Consider the following 21,895-nt stretch of genomic DNA (forward strand, 5'->3'; position numbering starts at 1 on the left):
TGTTGGGGAACGTAGCAGAATTTTAAAATTTTCTACGCATCACCAAGATCAATCTATGGAGTCATCTAGCAATGAGGGAGAGGGGAGTGCATCTACATACCCTTGTAGATCATGAGCGGAAGCGTTCAAGAGAACGGGGTTGATGGAGTCGTACTCGCCGTGATCCAAATCACCGATGACCTAGCGCCAAACGGACGGCACCTCCGCGTTCAACACACGTACGGTTGGGAAGACGCCTCCTCCTTCTTGATCCAGCAAGGGGAAGGAGAGGTTGATGGAGATCCAACAGCACGACGGCGTGGTGGTGGAAGCAGCGGTGATCTCGGCAGGGCTTCGCCAAGCTCCAATGAGAGAGAGAGAGGTGTTACGAGGGGAGAGGGAGGGGCCAGGGACTTGGTGCGGCTGCCCTTCCTCCCCCCAGTATATATAGGGCCCCTAGGGGGGGCGCCGGCCCTAGAGATTGGAACTCAAGGGCGGGCGGCGGCCAAGGGGGGTGGCTTGCCCCCCAAGCCAAGTGGGGCGCCCCCACCCCTAGGGTTTCCAACCCTAGGCGCAGTGGGAGGCCCAAGGGGGGCGCACCAGCCCACCAGGGGCTGGTTCCCTTCCCCACTTCAGCCCATGGGGCCCTCCGGATAGGTGGCCCCACCCGGTGGACCCCCGGGACCCTTCTGGTGGTCCCGGTACAATACCAGTGACCCCCGAAACTTTCCCGATGGCCGAAACTGGACTTCCTATATATAATTCTTCACCTCCGGACCATTCCGGAACTCCTCGTGACATTCGGGGTCTCATCCGGGACTCCGAACAACTTTCGGGTTACCGCATACTAATATCTCCTCAACCCTAGCATCACCGAACCTTAAGTGTGTAGACCCTACGGGTTCGGGAGACACGTAGACATGACCGAGACGACTCTCCGGTCAATAACCAACAACAGGATTTGGATACCCATGTTGGCTCCCACATGTTCCACGATGATCTCATCGGATGAACCACGATGTCGAGGATTCAATCAATCCCGTATACAATTCCCTTTGTCAATCAGTATGTTACTCGCCCGAGACTTGATCGTCGGTATCCCAATACCTCGTTCAGTCTTGTTACCGGCAAGTCACTTTAATCGTACCGTAATGCATGATCCCGTGATCAACCACTTGGTCACATTGAGCTCATTATGATGATGCATTACCGAGTGGGCCCAGTGATACCTCTCCATCATACGGAGTGACAAATCCTAGTCTCGATTCGTGCCAACCCAACAGACACTTTCGGAGATACCCGTAGTGCACCTTTATAGTCATCCAGTTACGTTGTGACGTTTGGCACACCCAAAGCACTCCTACGGTATCCGGGAGTTGCACAATCTCATGGTCTAAGGAAATGATACTTGACATTCGGAAAAGCTCTAGCAAACGAACTACACGATCTTTGAGCTATGCTTAGGATTGGGTCTTGTCCATCACATCATTCTCATAATGATGTGATCCCGTTATCAATGACATCTAATGTCCATAGTCAGGAAACCATGACTATCTTTTGATCAACGAGCTAGTCAACTAGAGGCTCACTAGGGACGTGTTGTGGTCTATGTATTCACACATGTATTACGATTTCCGGATAACACAATTATAGCATGAACAATAGAAAATTATCATGAACAAGGAAATATAATAATAACCATTTTATTATTGCCTCTAGGGCATATTTCCAACAGGTCGATGAGTGGAGTAATAGTAGTAGATGCAGAATCGTTTCGGTCTACTTGTCACAGACGTGATGCCTATATACATGATCATGCCTAAATATTCTCAAAACTATGCTCAATTTTGTCAATTGCTCAATAGTAATTTTTTCACCCACCGTCGAATATTTATGCTCTTGAGAGAATCCACTAGTGAAACCTATGGCCCCGGGGTCTATTCTCATCATATCAATCTCCATCCCTTTAATCTTGCTTTGCTTTTTTACTTTGCCTTTACTTTTCACTTTGCATCTTTATACCAAAAATACCAAAAATATTATATCTATCAGATTTCACTCTCGTAAGTGACCGTGAAGGGATTGACAACCCCTAATCGCGTTGGTTGCGAGTAGCTATCATTTTGTGCAGGTACGAGGGACTTGAGCGTGGCCTCCTACTAGATTGATACCTTGGTTCTCAAAATCTGAGGGAAATACTTACGCTACTCTGCTGCATCATCCTTTCCTCTTCGGGGAAGTCCAACGCAAGCTCAAGAGGTAACACTCACATGTTTGCTCATCCTAATAATCTTGTTTCCTTCACTCCCTCACCACCGACAGCCGCATCATTATCGGTGACGGTTCCACACTTCCTATCACACACGTCGGGCACACTTCTTTTCCTTCTAATTCCATGCCTTTATCTTTGTCTAACATACTTGTGTCTCCTCATCTTATTAAGAATATTATTTCCGTTCGTAGTTTCACTCGTGAAAATCCTGTCACTATTGAATTTGACGAGCTTAGTTTTTGTATTAAGGACGGTCGAACCAGGATGGCACTCCACCGATGTGACAGCCCCGACGAGCTCTATCCGGTGCATTCACCTTCATCCGCCACCACCGCACCGATTGCTCTCTCCACTGGCGTCGATCTCTGGCACGCTCGTTTGGGTCATCCCAACCCCGTCACACTTCGTCATATTCTTAGGAGTTTCAGTTCTAGTTGTAATAAGATAGAGGATCACACATGTCATGCATGTCGTGTTGGTAAACATGTTCGCCTTCCGTTGAATAACTCCACCACCATTGCTTCTTTTCCCTTTCAATTGATTCATAGCGATGTGTGGACCTCTCCGGTTCCTAGTAATTTGGGCTACTTATATTATCTGGTTATTCTTGATGATTATTCTCATTATGTGTGGACTTTTCCTTTGCGACGAAAGTCAGATGCACTCTCCACTTTGACTGCTTTTTACTCCTATGGCAGCACGCAGTTTGGGCGTCCCATTCTTGCTCTTCAGACTAACAATGGAAAAGAGTTCGAGAACCTTGCTTTCGGCACTTTTTTGTCGCACCATGGCACAGTTTTTCATCTCACATGCCCGTATACTTCACAGCAGAATGGTCAAGCCGAACGCATCCTTCGCACTCTGAATGACTGCGTTCGCAGGCTTCTGGCCGGACGCAGTTGCTACCACATCACTTCAATTTAACCTTTGACCCTGCCACCCAAAGTGGAACTATGCACCTCATCACCTTCTCTTCGGTACGCCATCGTCTTACGGTGGTTTGCATATTTTTGGATGTCTTTGCTATCCTAGCACTGCCAACACTGCTCCTCACAAACTTGCACCACGTTCTGTTGCATTCATCTTCATCGGCTACCCTTCCAACTCCAAGGGATATCGATGCTACGATCTCGTCTCCCATCGTGTGTTCACTTCTCGACATGTTTACTTTGATGAGCATGTGTTTCCATTTCAGTAGGTATCCCCGGTTGTTCCTCCCGTCACCGATGACACGGGAGACTCGATGCCTCTCCCACGGAGCTCGCGCGCCACTCTTGGATCGCCCCCTGGCTTTGAGGCGTGTCACCCACCCGCGACGGCTATGGCGGCCGCGGCCCCGGCGGCCCCTCTTCCCGTGGCTCTGGCGCCCGCGGCCCCAGCGCCCCTGGCCCTGGTGGCCTCCTCGACCGCGGCCTCGGTGCCCGCGCCCTCGGTCTCGGCGGTCCCCTTGACTGCGGCCTCGGCGCCCACCGGCCTCATGCCCCCGGCCCTTGCGGTCCCCTCGACCGCGGCCTCGATGCCCATGACTCCAACGGCTCCGGCGCCCTCATCACCGGCGACTGCGGCCGAGCCTTCTACGGTTGGTCTGGTCACCCATGCTCGTACGAGTGTTTTTTCCCAAGCTCGCGCTATGCCTCGGACGAGTATGTCCACGCGGCGTCCACCTCTACGCTGTCGCCCTTGCCGTCCTCTGTTCGAGCCACTCTTCGTGATCCACTCTGGCAGGCTGCTGGGTTATTCGTGGCATCACAAGAGGAGTTTGATGCCCTGGTGCGCAACCGGACGTGGCAGCTTGTTCCCCGCCCCGGCACGCCAACATGATTACCGGGAAGTGGGTCTTCAAACACAAGATCCATCCTGATTGTACCCTTGATCGCTATAAAGGGCACTGGGTTGTTCATGGCTTCCGGCAACTGTTGGGGAACGTAGTAATTTCAAAAAAAAATTGTACACACACACAGGATCACGGTGATGCGTATCAATGAGAGGGGAGAGTGTTGTCTACGTACCTTCGTAGACCATAAGCGGAAGCGTTTATCATTGTGGTTGATGTAGTCGTACACCTTCATGATCCGTCCCGATCAAGTACCGTACATACGGCACCTCCGCGTTTAGCACACATTCAACTCGATGACGTCCTTGCCTTCTCGATCCAGCAAGAGGGACGAATTAGTAGATGAGTTCCGGCAGCACGACGGCATGGTGACGGTGTTGGTGAAGAACAATCTTCGCAGGGCTTTGCCTAAGCACTACGAAAACTATGACAGAGGATAAACTAGAGGGGACGTGGTAGCCGGCACACAGCTTGGTGTTTCTTGATGTGTCTTGGGTGCTATCCCTACCCCTCAATTTATACGTTGAGCCTTGGGGTCGAAACTTGGAGTAAAAGGCTCCACAAAGTCGGTTTCACCCGAAAGGCAAGAGTCCTTCTCGGACTCCAGGGCCAGACGCCAAGGTTGCCGGCGTTTGGAACCAGACGCCAGGGACTCTGGCGTCTTGCCCCTGGACTCCGCAAAACTTCCTTTTGCGCTTTCCAAAAACCTTGTGGGCTTTCCCCTTTGGCCCAAATAAAGTGTTCTCATATCCAAACATTTCAGAAAACATCCGGAACCCCTTCCAGTGAATTCCGGAACCCTTCCGGAGTCCAGACACTATTATCCCATATATCAATCTTTATCTCCGGACCATTCCGGAGTTCCTCGTCATGTCCGTGATCTTATGCAGAACTCCGAACAACATTCGGTCACCAACATACATAACTCATAGTACTATATCGTCAATGAACGTTAAGCGTGCGGACCCTACGGGTTCGAGAACTATGTAGACATGACCGAGACACCTCTCTGGTCAATAACCAATAGCGGGACCTGGATTCCCATATTGGCTCCTACATATTCTACGAAGATCTTTATCGGTCAGACCGTGATACGTCTCCAATGTATCTACTTTTCCAAACACTTTTGCCCTTGTTTTGGAATCTAACTTGCATGATTTGAATGGAACTAACCTGGACTGACGTTGTTTTCAGCAGAATTACCATGGTGTTATTTATGTGCAGGAGCAAACGTTCTCGGGATGACCTGAAACTTCACGCAGACACTTTTCAGAAAATAAGAAAAATACCTGCCAAAGATGAAGGCCAGGCCACCACCTTGCCACGAGGATGGGGGGCGCGCCTGCCCCCCTAGGGCGCGCCCCCTACCTCGTGGGCCCCCTATTGCCTCTCCAACTCCAACTCCACCTCCATATATTGAGTTTTGGGGAGAAAAAAATCAGAAAGAAGAATTCATCGCGTTTTACGATACGGAGCCACCGCCAAGCCCTAAAACCTCTCGGGAGGGCTGATCTGGAGTCCGTTCGGGGCTCCGGAGAGGGGAATCCGTCGCCATCGTCATCATCAACCATCCTCCATCACCAATTTTATGATGCTCACCATCGTGTGTGAGTAATTCCATCATAGGCTTGCTGGACGGTGATGGGTTGGATGGGATATATCATGTAATCGAGTTAGTTTTGTTAGGGTTTGATCCCTAGTGTCCTCTATGTTCTGAGATTGATGTTGCTATGACTTTGCTATGCTTAATGCTTGTCACTAAGGCCCGAGTGCCATGATTTCAGATCTGAACCTATTATGTTTTCATCAATATATGAGTGTTCTTGATCCTATCTTGCAAGTCTATAGTCACCTATTATGTGTTATGATCTGTTAACCACGAAGTGACAATAATCGGGATACTTACCTGTGATGACCGTAGTTTGAGGAGTTCGTGTATTCACTATGTGTTAATGCTTTGTTCCGGTTCTCTATTAAAAGGAGGCCTTAATATCCCTTAGTTTCCGTAAGGACCCCGCTGCCACAGGAGGGTAGGATAAAATATGTCATGCAAGTTCTTTTCCATAAGCACGTATGACTATGTCCGAAATACATGCCTACATTATATCAATGAACTGGAGCTAGTTCTGTGTCACCCTAGGTTATGATTGTTACATGATGAACCGCATCCGGCATAATTCTCCATCACCGATCCATTGCCGACGAGCTTTCCATATATTGTTCTTCGCTTATTTACTTTTCCGTTGATATTTCTATCATCGCTACAAAATACCAAAAACATTACTTTTACTGTTGTTACCTTTTGCTACAGTTATCACTACTATCATATTACTTTGCTACTAAACACTTTGCTGCAGATATTAAGTTTCTAGGTGTGGTTGAATTGACAACTCAGCTGCTAATTCTTGAGAATATTCTTTGGCTCCCCTTGTGTCGAATCAATAAATTTGGGTTGAATACTCTACCCTCGAAAACTGTTGCGATCCCCTATACGTGTGGGTTATCAAGACTATTTTCTGGCGCCGTTGCCGAGGAGCATAGCTCTATTCTTTGAGTCACTTGGGATATATATCTGCTTATCATCATGAAGAACTTGAGAGATCCAAAAACCAAGATCTATCTCTCAACTACAAGGGGAGGTAAGGAACTGCCATCTAGCTCTGCACTTGATTCACCTTCTGTTTTGAGTAAGCTTGCGACAGCTACACCTGCTTCTGCTGTTCGTTCTGATATGTCGCATGTTATTGATGGTGCCACTTCTGCTATGCATGATACTTATGATGAAACTACCTCTATGCTTGATACTACTATGCCACTTAGTGCTTTTCTTGATGAACAACTTGCTAGGGCTAGAGAGATAGAAAATATTGAATCTGATGATACTGATGAAAGTGATGATGAAGAACCACTTGCCATTCCTAAGGGTTATGTTTTTGATAAAGATGCTTCTTTAGCCATTTTAGCTTGCAGAAATAGAACTGAACTTAAAAAATTATTAGCTAAATGGAGTAAGCAATCTCTAAATGCTAGAATGAAACCTGACCCTACTTTTGCTACTTCACCTATCTTTGTTACTGATAAGGATTATGAATTCTCTGTTGATCCTGATATAATTACTTTGGTTGAATCTAATCCTTTGCATGGTTATGAATCTGAAACTGTTGTGGCACATCTTACTAAATTGAATGATATAGCTAGCTACCCTGTTCACTAAAGACGGGAGAACTCGCTACTTTTACATCCTTAAAATATTTCCGTTCTCATTAAAGGGTGATGCTAAGATATGGTTTAATTCTCTTGATCCTAGTTGTGTGCGTAGTCCCCAGGATATGATTTATTACTTCTCTGCTAAATATTTCCCTGCTCATAAGAAACAAGCTGCTTTAAGGGATATATATAATTTTGTGCAAATTGAAGAAGAGAGTCTCCCACAAGCTTGAGGGAGGCTTCTCCAATTACTTAATGCTTTGCCTGATCATCCTCTTAAGAAAAATAATATACTTGATATCTTTTACAATAGACTAACTGATGCCTCCAGAGATTACCTAGATAGTTGTGTTGGTTCTGTTTTCAGGGAAAGAACACCGGATGAAGCTGAAATTCTATTGAATAATATGTTGACAAATGAAAATAATTGGACACCTCCGGAGCCAATTCCTGAGCCTATTCCTAAACCAACTCCGAAGAAGAGGGGTATTCTATTTCTTAGTCCTAAAGATATACAGGAGGCAAAGAAATCTATGAAAGAAAAGGGTATTAAAGCTGAAGATGTTAAGAATTTACCTCCTATTGAAGAAATACATGGTCTTAATTTACCGTGTGTTGAAGAAACATATAATCCAAATCCTTTGCCTATTGAAGAAACTCATGGTCTTGATAACCCAACACAGGTAGTAAAGGTAAATTCTCTCTATAGATATGATAAAGCTGTAAACCCATTTACTAAAATTGCTAGCCCATGCTTAGATGAGTTTGATAAATTTATGGCTAAGCAAGAAGATTTTAATGCTTATTTTGGTAGACAATTAAAATACAATTCAAATATGCTTGGACACTTGGGTGATTATATGGCTATTAGAGTTATGACTAGAGGTGGTAGAATGACTTGGGAACCTTTGTATCCTGAAGGCCATCCTAAGAGAATTGAGCAAGATTCTCAGAGAAATAATTTAGATGCACCTAGTTCTTCTAAAAAGAAGAAAAAGAAAAATGATAGGACTTTGCATGCTTCTAGTGATCCTATTGTTGAAATACCTGAGAATCCAAATGATATTTCTATTTCTGATGTTGAAACACAATCTGGCAATGAACCTGAAACTAGTGATAATGCTAATAATAATGTCCATGATGATGCTCAACCTAGTATTGATAATGATATAGAAATTGAACCTACTGTTGATCTTGATAACCCACAATCAAAGAACCAACGTTATGATAAGAAAGATTTTGTTGCTAGGAAACATGGTAAAGAAAGAGAACCTTGGGTTCAGAAACCCATGCCTTTTCCTCCCAAACCATCTAAGAAAAAGGATGATGAGGATTTTGAGCACTTTGCTGAAATGATTAGACCTATCTTTTTACGTATGCGATTAACTGATATGCTCAAAACCAATCCTTATGCTAAGTACATGAAAGATATTATTACAAATAAAAGAAAGATACCGGAAGCTGAAATTTCCACCATGCTTGCTAATTACACTTTTGAGGGTGGAATACCAAAGAAACTTGGAGATCCAGGAGTACCCACTATACCATGCTCTATTAAAAGAAACTATGTTAAAACTGCTTTATGTGCGCTTGGAGCCGGTGTTAGTGTTATGCCTCTCTCTTTATACCGTAGACTTGATTTGAATAAGTTGACACCTACTGAAGTATCTTTGCAAATGGCTGATAAATCAACTGCTATACCTGTCGGTATTTGTGAGGATGTGCCTGTTGTAATTGAAAATGTTACTATTTTAACGGACTTTGTTATTCTTGATATCCCCGAGGACGATAGTATGTCTATTATTCTTGGAAGACCCTTTTTGCATACTGCAGGGGCTGTTATTGATTGCACTAAAGGCAATGTCACTTTTCATGTTAATGGTAATGAGCACACAGTACACTTTCCGAGGAAACAACCTCAAGTTCATAGTATCAACTCTATTGGGAAAATTCCATCAATTATATTTGGAGGTTTTGAATTTCCTCTTCCTACTATCAAGAAGAAATATGATATTCTTATTATTGGGGATGTGCATATCCCCGTTGAGGTAACATAGTGTTATTCGAAATTTCTCTAGTTCCATGTTATTCGGAATGAGTTCGTTAACAAGACTTGATCAACCTTGTAAGTGGATTCCTTTTGATGACCATGAGATGGATGAAACTAGAAGGCACAACCTTCTGTATCCCACTTTTACTTTCTGTTATTTATATTAAATAAAATAAAAATAATTATTTGTCTGTCTGTTATCTTATTACCCATGCAATATAAAAATACCTCGAAAATAAAAGTTCTCCAAATGCCCTGAAAATTAAATATGATTTTTTTTCTAGAATATTTGAGGATTTATGGAACTGAGAACACACCAGGGGGGCCAACCACTTGCCCACGAGGATGGAGGGCGCACCCACCCCTCTAGGGCGCGCCCCCTGCCTCATGGGCCCACGGTGGCCCTCCTCCACTTATTCCTGCACCCACGCACTTCATCTTCCTCCCCCAAACACGAATAACCAGCTCAAACCCGAGTCCAAGCTCGTTTTGCTACCATTTTCGATCTCCTTGCTCAAAGCACCTCTCACAAAACTGCTTGGGGAGATTGTTCCTTGGTATGTGACTCCTCCATTGGTCCAATTAGTTTTTGTTCTAGTGCTTTATTCATAGCAAATTTTTGCTGCTTAGGTGACCCTGTTCTTGAGCTTACATGTCAAATTTATATGGTCAAAAGTAGTTTTGATGCATGATATAGGCCCTAGGCACTTGTAGGAGTAGTTGCTATCAATATTATTGAGTTTGGTTTACTTTTATTTTGAAGTTACTAAAAAAATTGGAATTTTTCAGAGGAAGAAAAATGCTTAGGAAAATGTTCCAAGGTGGTTCTTCAAGGAAGCAAGGACCCAGGCTTGCAATGCGTGATGCTGACGAAGAGCCACCAAGAGACGCTCCAGTGCGTCCTTGTGAGTGGCCTTCTGAAAATTTTATGGATCGAGCGGGAATTAAGGAAGAATTCAATGCATATTTGCGTAACGCTAATCTCGTGAACTTCGAGGAAGAGAAGTGCAGCGAGTATCACTATCTCACCAGTACCTTTGTGAGGAGGTTTGAATTTTCAACTTCACGTAATTCTCCAACTGTCCTGTTTGATCTTTATGATAAATCTTACACTATGGACTTAGAGGATTTTACCACTGCTTGCAAACTTCCACAATGGGGTAGTATAGGGGATCCTCGCAAATCTGAATTTAGAGATTTTCTTGCTAGAATAACTGTGGGAGAATCTAGAGATATTACACAAGCTACCATAGGGAGCATTCACTTTCCTGCTATACATTATTTTGCTCTCTTCATAGGTAGATGCATTAATGGTAAAGATGAGGCATGTCACATGTGTGTCCCCGATCTTAGTATTCTTAGGAGTGCTGTGTTAGGAGAAAAATCATATAATTTGGGAGCCATTGTTGCACGTAGGTTGCATCTTAATAGACGTAATGGAGATTTCCTTGGTGGAATTTATGCAACCCGCATAGCTAATTTTCTTGGTATAGCCATACGCGAAGATGATATTGAATTACCTCCTGCTTATCTAGATTTTAGTGCTATGGTTCACCACCACTTTGTCGAGAGGAACGAATCACCTCTCCAGTATCGACTAATCTTTGACAGACACCGTGCTGTCTGTATTACTCTCCCTGCTCCTGCCTTCTTTGATTATCAGGCAAGAGGAGGATATACTATTACCAGAGAGGAGGCAGATGAGTACGAGAGGAGAGAGGAGGCCGCTCGTCGCCATGCTGCAACTCAGCAAGCGATGGCTGCTGCATCGCAGTACGACCGCAGCTACTATTATGGATATCAGCCAGGCCAGCCGTGGCCATAGACCAACTTAGGCCAAAAGCCTAAGCTTGGGGGAGTACGTATCTCTCACCGACATTACATTTATGCTCACACACTTATTGCTAGATGTCGGTGCTCATACTTTTTCATTGTATCATCCATGCTAGTTTTTTTCCTTTTTTATGCTTTCTTCTTGTGTGTTTAATAAACCTTAAGAAAAACCAAAATTAGTTGTAGCTTTTAATTAGTTTACTTTCCATGCTTGTAGTAGTAATTAAAAAGAAAACCCAAAAATATTTCCTGTTCTTCTTTTGCTTGTTGGGAGCTTTCCCGTGTAAATAGTTTTATTTATTTTCTTTTCTTTGGGGGTCAATAAAAGAAGACCATGATTAAATTGTTGAAGTGGCTCTTATATGCATTATTGTTGATCTGACAAAAGAGCCATATTGCCTTGTCTTCTCCTGTTTATTGAATGCTTGCAGATTCCAGCTTAGTCTAATGCACGTGCACTATTATTATTATTCACACTATTCGGTCATGCAGGTGAAAGGCAATTATGATGATATATGATGGACTGGCTGAGATGAGAAAAGCTGGTATGAACTCGACCTCTTTTGTTTTTGTAAATATGATAGTTCATTGTTCCTGATTCAGCCTATTATGAATAAACATATTTGCAATGACAACTAGAGATCATAGTTTCTTGTGCCATGCTTGATTAGCTATGAGTTATAATGGTTTACCTTGCGTGCCAACATGCTATTAAAATGGTTATGATGTGGTATGATAGGGTGGTATCCTCCTCTGAATGATTTAAGTGACTTGACTTGGCACATGTTCACGCATGTAGTTGAAACAAAATCAACATAGCCTTCACGATATTTATGTTCATGGTAGATTATATCCTACTCATGCTTGCATTCGGTGTTGATTAAATTTAATGCATGTTCATGACTGTTGTCGCTCTCTAGCTGGTCGCTTCCCAGCCTTTTGCTAGCCTTCACCTGTACTAAGCGGGTATACTGCTTGTGCATCCAATCCCTTTAAACCCCAAAGTTATTCCACATGAGTCCACTATACCTACCTATATACAGTATCTACCTACCGTTCCAAGTAAATTTGTATGTGCCAAACTCTAAACCTTCAAATAAATATCCTGTTTTGTATGCTCGAATAGCTCATGTATCAACTAGGGTTGTATGCTTGAATAGCTCATGTTAGGCAGGTTATTCTCAAGAGGAGTGGACTCCGCTCCTCACTCACGAGATAAATGGCTGGTCACCGGGATGCCCAGTCCCATGCCTTATGCAAACTAAATCAAGATAATTGCAAACAAAACTCCCGCTGGTACTCTTGTTAGTTGGAGGCACTTGTTGTTTCGAGCAAGCTATCGATTGATGCTTGTGGTGGAAGGGGGAGTATAAACTTTACCATTCTATTTGGGAACCGCCTATAATGTGTGTAGCATGGAAGATATCGCCATCTCTTGGTTGTTATGTTGACAATGAAAGTATACCGCTCAAAATATTATTCACCTCTGTTTAAAAACCGAGCTCTGGCACCTCTACGAATCCCTGCTTTCCTCTGCAAAGGGCCTATCTATTTACTTTTATGCTGAGTCATCATCCTCTTATTAAAAAGCACCAGTTGGAGAGCACCGCTGTCATTTGCATTCATTACTGTTAGTTTACATTGAGTGTGACTTGACTGGATCTCTTTTACCATGAATTACAATGTCTAGTCAGTCCTTGGTCTTTAAAGGTGCTCTGCATTTATGTTTTGCGGTCTCAGAAAGGGCTAATGAGATAGCATCCTGTTATATCATATTATGATTGTTTTGAAAAAGTGTTGTCATCCGAGTTTTATTATTATGGCTCGCTAGTTGATTATGCTATTGATATGAGTAAACTTGAGACCTACACGTTATTGGAAATGTGGTTAGTTATAATCTTTGTTGAAAACTTGAATGCTGGCTTTACATATTTACAACAACAAGAGCAAATAGAGTTTGTAAAAGTTTTTCTTTATCACTTTCACTTTGTCAACTGAATTGCTTGAGGACAAGCAAAGGTTTAAGCTTGGGGGAGTTGATACATCTCCAACGTATCTACTTTTCCAAACACTTTTGCCCTTGTTTTGGACTCTAACTTGCATGATTTGAGTGGAACTAACTCGGACTGACGCTGTTTTCAGCAGAATTACCACGGTGTTATTTATGTGCAGGAGCAAACGTTCTCGGAATGACCTGAAACTTCACGGAGACACTTTTCAGAAAATAAGAAAAATACCTACCAAAGATGAAGGCCAGGGGGCCACCACCTTGCCACGAGGGTGGGGGCGCGCCTGCCCCCCTAGGGCACGCCCCCCTACCTTGTGGGCCCCCTGTTGCCTCTCCGACTCCAACTCCACCTCCACATATAGAGTTTCGGGGAGAAAAAAATCAGAGAGAATAATTCATCGTGTTTTACGATACAGAGCCGCCGCCAAGCCCTAAAACCTCTCGGGAGGGCTGATCTGGAGTCCGTTCGGGGCTCCGGAGAGGGGAATCCATCGCCATCGTCATCATCAACCAGCCTCCATCACCAATTTTAAGATGCTCACCGCCGTGCGTGAGTAATTCCATCGTAGGCTTACTGGACGGTGATGGGTTGGTGGGATCTATCATGTAATCGAGTTAGTTTTGTTAGGGTTTGATCCCTAGTGTCCACTATGTTCTGAGATTGATGTTGCTATGACTTTGCTATGCTTAATGCTTGTCACTAGGGCCCGAGTGCCATGATTTCAGATCTGAACCTATTATGTTTTCATCAATATATGAGTGTACTTTATCCTATCTTGCAAGTCCATAGTCACCTATTATCTGTTATGATCCGTTAACCCCGAAGTGACAATAATCGGGATACTTACCGGTGATGACCGTAGTTTGAGGAGTTCATGTATTCACTATGTGTTAATGCTTTGTTCCAGTTCTCTATTAAAAGGAGGCCTTAATATCCCTTAGTTTCCGTAAGGACCCCGCTGTCATGGGAGGGTAGTACAAAGATGTCATGCAAATTCTTTTCCATAAGCATGTATGACTATGTTCGGAATACATGCCTACATTATATCAATGAACTGGAGTTAGTTCTGTGTCACCCTAGGTTATGAGTGTTACATGATGAACCGCATCCGGCATAATTCTCCATCACCGATCCATTGCCTACGAGCTTTCCATATATTGTTCTTCGCCTATTTGCTTTTCCGTTCCTATTGCTATCATCGCTACAAAATACAAAAAACATTACTTTTACTGTTGTTACCTTTTGCTACCATTATCACTACTATCATATTACTTTGCTACTAAACACTTTGCTGCAGATATTAAGTTTCTAGGTGTGGTTGAATTGACAACTCAGCTGGTAATACTTGAGAATATTCTTTGGCTCCCCTTGTGTCGAATCAATAAATTTGGGTTGAATACTCTAGCTTCGAAAACTGTTTTGATCCCCTATACTTGTGGGTTATCAGACCGCATAACAACATACGTTGTTCCCTTTGTCATCGGTATGTTACTTGCCCGAGATTCGGTCATCGGCATCTCAATACCTAGTTCAATCTCGTTACCGGCAAGTCTCTTTACTCGTTCCGTAATACATCATCCCGCAACTAACTCATTAGTTGCAATGCTTGCAAGGCTTATAGTGATGTGCATTAACGAGTGGGCCCAGAGATTTCTCTCCGACAATCGGAGTGACAAATCCTAATCTCGAAATACGCCAACCCAACAAGTACCTTCGGAGACACCTGTAGAGCACCTTTATAATCACCCAGTTACATTGTGACGTTTGGTGGCACACAAAGTGTTCCTCCGGTAAACGGGAGTTGCATAATCTCATAGTCATAGGAACATGTATAAGTCATGAAGAAAGCAATAGCAGCAAACTAAACGATCAAGTGCTAAGCTAATGGAATGCGTCAAGTCAATCACATCATTCTCCTAATGATGTGATCCCGTTAATCAAATGACAACTCATGTCTATGGTTAAGAAACTTAACCATCTTTGATCAACGAGCTAGTCAAGTAGAGGCATACTAGTGACACTCTGTTTGTTTATGTATTCACACGTGTATCATGTTTCCGGTTAATACAATTCTAGCATGAATAATAAACATTTATCATGAAATAAGGAAATAAATAATAACTTTATTATTGCCTCTAGGACATATTTCCTTCAGCAACGTGCTGGTATCGACTTCACCGACACCTTCGCTCCGGTTGTTAAGCCCAACACGATTCGCACGGTTCTCCACCTTGCGGTCTCCCGTGCTTGGTGTAGGCATAGATAGGTCGTCGGAATACCTCCTTGTATGCCGACAGCGGCCATCGGTATATATCGGCCGCCGATACGAATACAGACGGCAGGCCGACGCCGTCAAATCTATACCGACGGCCTCGGCGACAGGCTATCGACATAGATATTATATGTCTTCTTTCCACTGTCGGCACCACGTGCCACATATGCCGACGGCCTTGCCTTAGGGATATATATTATATGTTCTCTACATTTTTATTCAATTTTTGTAAAGCTAAAATTTGATTAATTTGAAGCTGACCTTTCTATACTTAACATAAACAAATTATATATCGATTTGGGGTAGAATTTTCCATAGATTATGAATATGCAGTATGTTTTTGTTTTTCAGTATATTAGAATTTTTTGATTCGTTTGGAGTAACTGGAACGTTCATGCAAAAAGGGTCGTAAACCGAACTGCATTATCACTGTCCAGTTAAAGGTTTTTTGGCCGAGCCTATTCTGCCCGCGGCCAGACAAGGAGCCGGAGCTGTGGATTTCGGCCACGACCTGGGACCACTACGAGGCTGCTAGCCTCGCGGAGTACGGAATGGCCGCTAAGACCGTGATCACAAATTTTTGGGTAAGTTCTCTTCAGAATCACTTGTCTTGAGTTTTTTTCATATTTTATCATCGAATCACTCAACTCATGCCTTGTTTGATTCTGGTTTTATGCATGATTTTAGCAATTCTATAGGGTAATTGAGGAGCACAAGGCCAGAGCCGACGTGTTCTTACTGGCGGCTGTGAGGAAGAAAGCTCGCCAGATGCAATACGAGGTGCGCTGGGTTGCCATCTCGCACTACTACCATAACTACCTTCATCAAAAGATGAGCATGAAAGAAGCACAAAAGCAATGACTTACCTTGAACAAGGAGCAGTACATGAAGGTAAGTATTACATACTTTTCATTCCAAACCTTGAACAAGGAGCAATACATGAAGGTAAGTATTACATACTTTTCATTCCGACATATAAACAGTCAATTTCATTGTTTTGTGATGACATGTCATGCTTCCATTATTTAGGTTATTCCTACTTGGTGCTACAGAAAGGATGAGGGATGGGCGAGTTTGGTGAATAGGTGGCTCAGTCACGATGCAGAGCTTTCTGCCAAGAGCAGCAAGAACCGGGCTAACCGTGGAAAAGACGGAACACACGGCCAAGGAAACAGGAACCACTTGGGCTACAAGGCCATGAATGTATATCTATATGCATGATGCATTCTTTTTCTTCTTTTTACCATCATGTTCTTATGTATGGCTAACTTCTATTTGATATTGCAGGAGGACAAGTTGAAGAAGCCGCTCTCAGACATGGAATCGTGGAAGCTGGCACATGCACGGAGTAAGCGCAAGGAAGGCGGGAGCGAGTACTACGGCAATACCGAGGAGAACCTAGAGTCTTACAAGGAGTCATTTGAGAGGTTGCATCCTGGTCCGGATGCTCCTGACGTCGTCCAGTCTCAGCTTAACGAGAAGGCGGTGGTGGCCATTCAGCTGAAGTACCATGGCCGCTACCCGTGCTTCGATGGCTTGATCACTCCTTCTATCTCCTACACATGACTTCGAGCTACCAACCCGAGCCCGAGCGGAAGTACGGGCCGTTCGCAGCCTAGCTTAGCCAGCCAACATGCTGTAAGTATTTCCCCCCTTATCTTGTTTTTTCTCACTTTCTCACTTTGTTTTCAGCATTGATCACTTACAAACAACCTAAATTTTTTAGGCACAGCAGGCCTTTGTCGAGCTTAAGCATGTTGAGGTGCGGGAGTACTTGCAACGAGTAAAGGCAAACGAGGATTACAACCGTCGGATGATGATGGTTAGTTTTGCCCACTTAGAACCAAGCTAAATTTTGCACTTTCATTTCTTCTGACCTTCGTGTTTGCATGGTTAACTAACATCCAGACTATGTTCTCGTGTATGCAAAACCACATGGATCCACCATCAATGGGACCCCCATCACCACCTTCTAGAGAACCCCCATATGTGCCCATGTTCGATGAATGGGTCGCACTAGGCGGTGGGACTCCGGTTAGTACATTGCCTAACTATTCACCAACTAGTTCTCATTGATTCAATACTATCATATTTACCCTTGCAATCTCTTTTCAAATATTGGCCCCCATGGTTAGCATCATCGGTTTTTCCAACTGGTGTTGGTGGCTCGACTCCGGCTTCAGAGAGCCCAGTCTCTCTGAATTGGCAAGGTGGTGCTGGTCTTGGCGGTGCTCACGGCGATGATCCTAGTCTTGGCCGATGATGTGTTCCATGTCTTGCAATACTTTCCATGTTTCGTACTTCTTAGCGTTCTTTATATGACGATGATGATGTCCGTGTCTCATACTTATGTTCATGAAGTTTCGATGATGATGATGTTGATGATGATCTTTAGATGATGATGTTGACGATCTTTCATATTTCTGTCTAAATATGGTTTGATGTGAATTCAAATGCTGTCAATTTGAATGGAAAATGCAAAACAAAGCCTATTTAAAAAACAGAACAGAACTATGCGACGCCTAGGAGAAGCCAGAGGCCGCCACGTGGCAGGTGTATGCCGACGACCTGGCCGTCGGCATATCCCGCTGTTAGAAACAACCAGAGACCGCCACGTGGTCAGGGTATGCCGACGGCCAGGCCGTCAGCATACCCCTTTGCCAGAAGCAACCAGAGGAGGCCACGTGGCAAGGATAAGCCGACGGCCCCATGTGGCAAGGATAAGCCCACAGCCAGGGCCGTCAGCTTATCCTTGTCACGTGGCCTCCTCTAGTTGGTCATGCTCGGTGATGGCGCCGTCAGCTGCCGTCTGGTGGTTTTCTGTGCTGACAGCATTTCTATGCCGACGGCCGTACGGATACCGTCGGCATACATCTCTATGCCGACGGAATGACAAGACTACGCCGTCGAGATCGACGCCGACGGGCCTATGCCGATAGTGACATGGTCGCTGTATCTCCTGGGGATCTTTCAACAGCCAAAAGCTATGATTCTTGAGTTTCATGTCTGATTTGACAAGTTAAATACTAGCAAAAGATACTGGTAGGAAATACTTGGAAGGAAATTATACTTGAAGTCTAAAACAAGTTGTACTGGCAGGAAATGCTCAGATAGTTTCAAGCTCTCTCACAAACCCACACAAGGGCTCAACAATTGTACTGGAGTCTCAATAGCCCATATACACATACAGTACACTACTACAAAGTTCAGCACACACCGCCGTCCCATGCATATATAGTCATGCACGGCTGCCATTAGTTGTCGACATGAGCCTCTCCGTCGGTGACTGGGACGCCGTCGCCATCTTTGCTCACCGCCTCTGGCGCTGCCTCCGATGCCCCCTTCTCCTCGGCGAGACTGGCTCTGCGCCAGTGGTCCCTGGTGTAGATGTGATTGATCATGCCACGTTTGTCACAGCCGTGCACGGCACACAGACCACACGAGAGGCTTTCGTCTACCTGGCGCAGTGTGACGAACAGCTTGCCCTCCGCCTTGATGTAATACTCCTCGCCGGTCACGACGGGGCCTCCGTCGATCTCCACGGCTCCCTCTTCCTCGACATCAGCTTTCTCTTGTTCTTCAGCTTTGGCAGCACCATCTCCGGCCTCTGCACCTGCATGCCCTTTGAGGTGAGCCTGCATGCCCTTCTTGCTGGTCGCCGTGCAGGTCAAGTCTTGCTTCTGATTCTTGCTGCTTGGCCCAGCTGAAAGGGTTGATGAGGCAGGGACAACGTCGGAGTTCTTCTGCTTGGCCGGTAGCACGGCTGCTGATGCATTTGGTTTTGAGCAGACCTGCATGAAAAAAACACAAACTCCACTAAGCAGACACTCGTTTAGGTTATGGAGACCCGAGGAAGAACAGAGGCAAAATCCCTCATTGTAACAAAAATGGTGTATTCAGACATATGCCACTAATGTTTTCATAGCTTTGTGCTAGCGCCATCTCAGTCCCTTTTCTATCACTCCCTCCTTCTCTGACCATGTGATGTTTCATGTTTTGCTGTCTTTTCAAACCGTTCAAATCGATCAACCTTGCCTGGTTTTTCCTGATCACGCCTTGATAAATGACAAGATGTCAAAATATAATGTCGGATCAAACCTAACAAGGTTGATCGATTTGAACCGTTTGAAGGGACGGTGCAAAACCAAAACATCATATGGCCACAGAAGGAGAGATTGACAGGAAAGGGACTGAGATGGCACTAGCACAAAACTTGGAAAGACACTGGTGGCACGTCCCTCGCTGCAACATCGATAGTGGAATTTCCTGAAATACCAAGTTTTTGAAGTGGCATTGACGATGAATCTATGTTTTTGAACTTAAAGCAAGACAAGAATCATGGAATGAAGGGAGTACATCTGAACCTTATATACCCTAAAAATATGCGCATAAGATTAAGAAAATTATGACATAAATCACGCAATTAGGGATGGATACAAGTATGCGCGTGAAAACTTTAAAACTTAAATGACTGTATGAGACCTAGATGAACAAGGAACGGTGTAAGTTACAGGTCATATTTAAGTTTTGAATTTTAGATGCATATACTTGTACCCATCCTCTATGAGCATGATTTATTTGGTATTTTATCAAACTTCTACAATATTTTTTAGCCGTATAAGGCTATAGGGTTCATATGTCCCTAGGTTTAGAAAATCCCTTCTCGCAAGCTCCCATGCATCTCACGCCTCTTAATGTTCAAAGATAATGGAAGAATGCAAAGACTTTACTAGACTAGAAATTAGCACCAAAGACATTTGTAAGAACATATAAAATTGGTTTTTCCGCAATCATGCTTAAATAGTCTTTGAGGCCTCTTTATATATGTTCCAGAAATTGTGATACACTTTGGCCTTGTATTATTACTGGATTTGCAGTTCGGGCCCTTTTGTATACAAAAGAAACAGCATTCTACACTAATACGATCAGAATAATACCTACTTTCAAGCATATAAGACCGCCTCCAACTTTGAGCCTAGCTTAAACAATAAATTTGACTAATAAAATGTCAGCTATATGCCACAAAAGCTATAGCATTTATAACTTCTTCCAGATACAAAATCAGTGATATATTTTTTGTGGCATACAACTCAGATTTTATTAGTCAAATTTGTAGTCAAAGTTAGGCTCAAAGTTTGAGGGGGTGTTACATATTTGTAAGGAGGCAGTATTGTGGTCAATAAATGAGTTGGAAAGAAGAATATTATAGTTAACCATGCTACCGTAAAACACATATGTTGTTTTGTTCAATTTGGGTAGTGTTGGCAAAGTCCAAACCATATTCCTTACCTCATTCTCCTTAGGATTGGGCTGCGCGAGCATGTCAGTCTTCCTCATATGAATTTTCCCTTTGAGGTGATCTTGCATGTTCTTCTGACTACTTGCTGTGATGCCGCAGACAATGCAGTTCAAACCCAAGTTGTCACAACTTTTTTCAGCAGGAGCCATCGAAGCGACAACAACACCAGGGTTTTCCCCCTTGGCCGGTAAGGCTGGCGACCCATTTACCTTCAAGCTGAACTGCAACAAACCCAAAACCGGTCAATTCTTTGACACATATAAGAAATAATCTTATGTCTCTCTGTAGATATAGAATAAAAAAAGAATTGCAGTGGTCTGGACTATGGACTCAAGCCCAGACCAAATACGTGTTCATGTATTCTTTTTTCTAGGATACACACAAGCATGCGTATCTTTCATTCATAGGAAAACAAACATGAATTCATATATACTGTAAGGCTAGTGCAAATGGAAACCCAATTCAGGTGGGTTTGATTTGGAGATAGTATGATGCTTTTAACATCATATATAGTGTTATTATTCATCACCCAGGATGCAGAATAAGTTATTCTTCACCGAGGTAATCTTATGATTGTTTCATAAATAAATTACATATGTAATACAAATAGTTACATTCATGTCGATTCACTACGTAGAATTTGGTATAAAAAACAAAAATATAGATCATTAGATCAGAAAAATTGCATTTTATGTATATTTTACACTATATTTTTACGTTTGTAATTTTACGTAATATAAAATATTTTTTACGGTGATTATATATTTTGTTATTACGTATGAAATAAGTCAAAAATGTACTAAACATAAAATTACAGTGCATTGATTTTAAAATAGAGGGGGTGGTGAATAACTATTCGTCACCCAAGGTGACGAAGAGTCAATCCCCCCTATACATATTTTTTATAGAGCGTTAATAGGGGTGTAGCTATTCTACACTCAAGCTTAGAATAGCGTTACCCTATAGTAACACTAAACTAAGCGTGAGTGTAGAATAGCTTATTCTACAACTCTAGTAACGCTCTATACAAAATATAGTAACGTGGCATATAAAACGTAGTAATTTTTTTGACAATGTAGTAAATCAATAACTTGGATAGTAAAAATTTTATTTCAAAATTACTACATTTTATATAGTGTT

At 43.4% G+C, this 21,895-nt stretch overlaps 1 protein-coding gene across 1 annotated transcript in view; it reads right to left on the reverse strand.

Annotated features, from left to right (window-relative positions):
- Window positions 1-18,710: 18,710 nt before the first annotated feature.
- Window positions 18,711-21,895, reverse strand: part of LOC119354981 — an 18,686-nt gene continuing 15,501 nt past the window's right edge. The window contains exons 5-6 of the mRNA XM_037621752.1: window positions 20,746-20,976; window positions 18,711-19,247 (exon numbers count right to left, since the gene is read on the reverse strand). Coding sequence (XP_037477649.1) covers window positions 18,711-19,247; window positions 20,746-20,976 — 768 coding nt within the window. The remainder of the gene's footprint in view (window positions 19,248-20,745; window positions 20,977-21,895) is intronic.

This window comes from Triticum dicoccoides, chromosome 1A (assembly GCF_002162155.2).
Source record: "Triticum dicoccoides isolate Atlit2015 ecotype Zavitan chromosome 1A, WEW_v2.0, whole genome shotgun sequence".
Lineage (NCBI taxonomy): Eukaryota > Viridiplantae > Streptophyta > Magnoliopsida > Poales > Poaceae > Triticum > Triticum dicoccoides.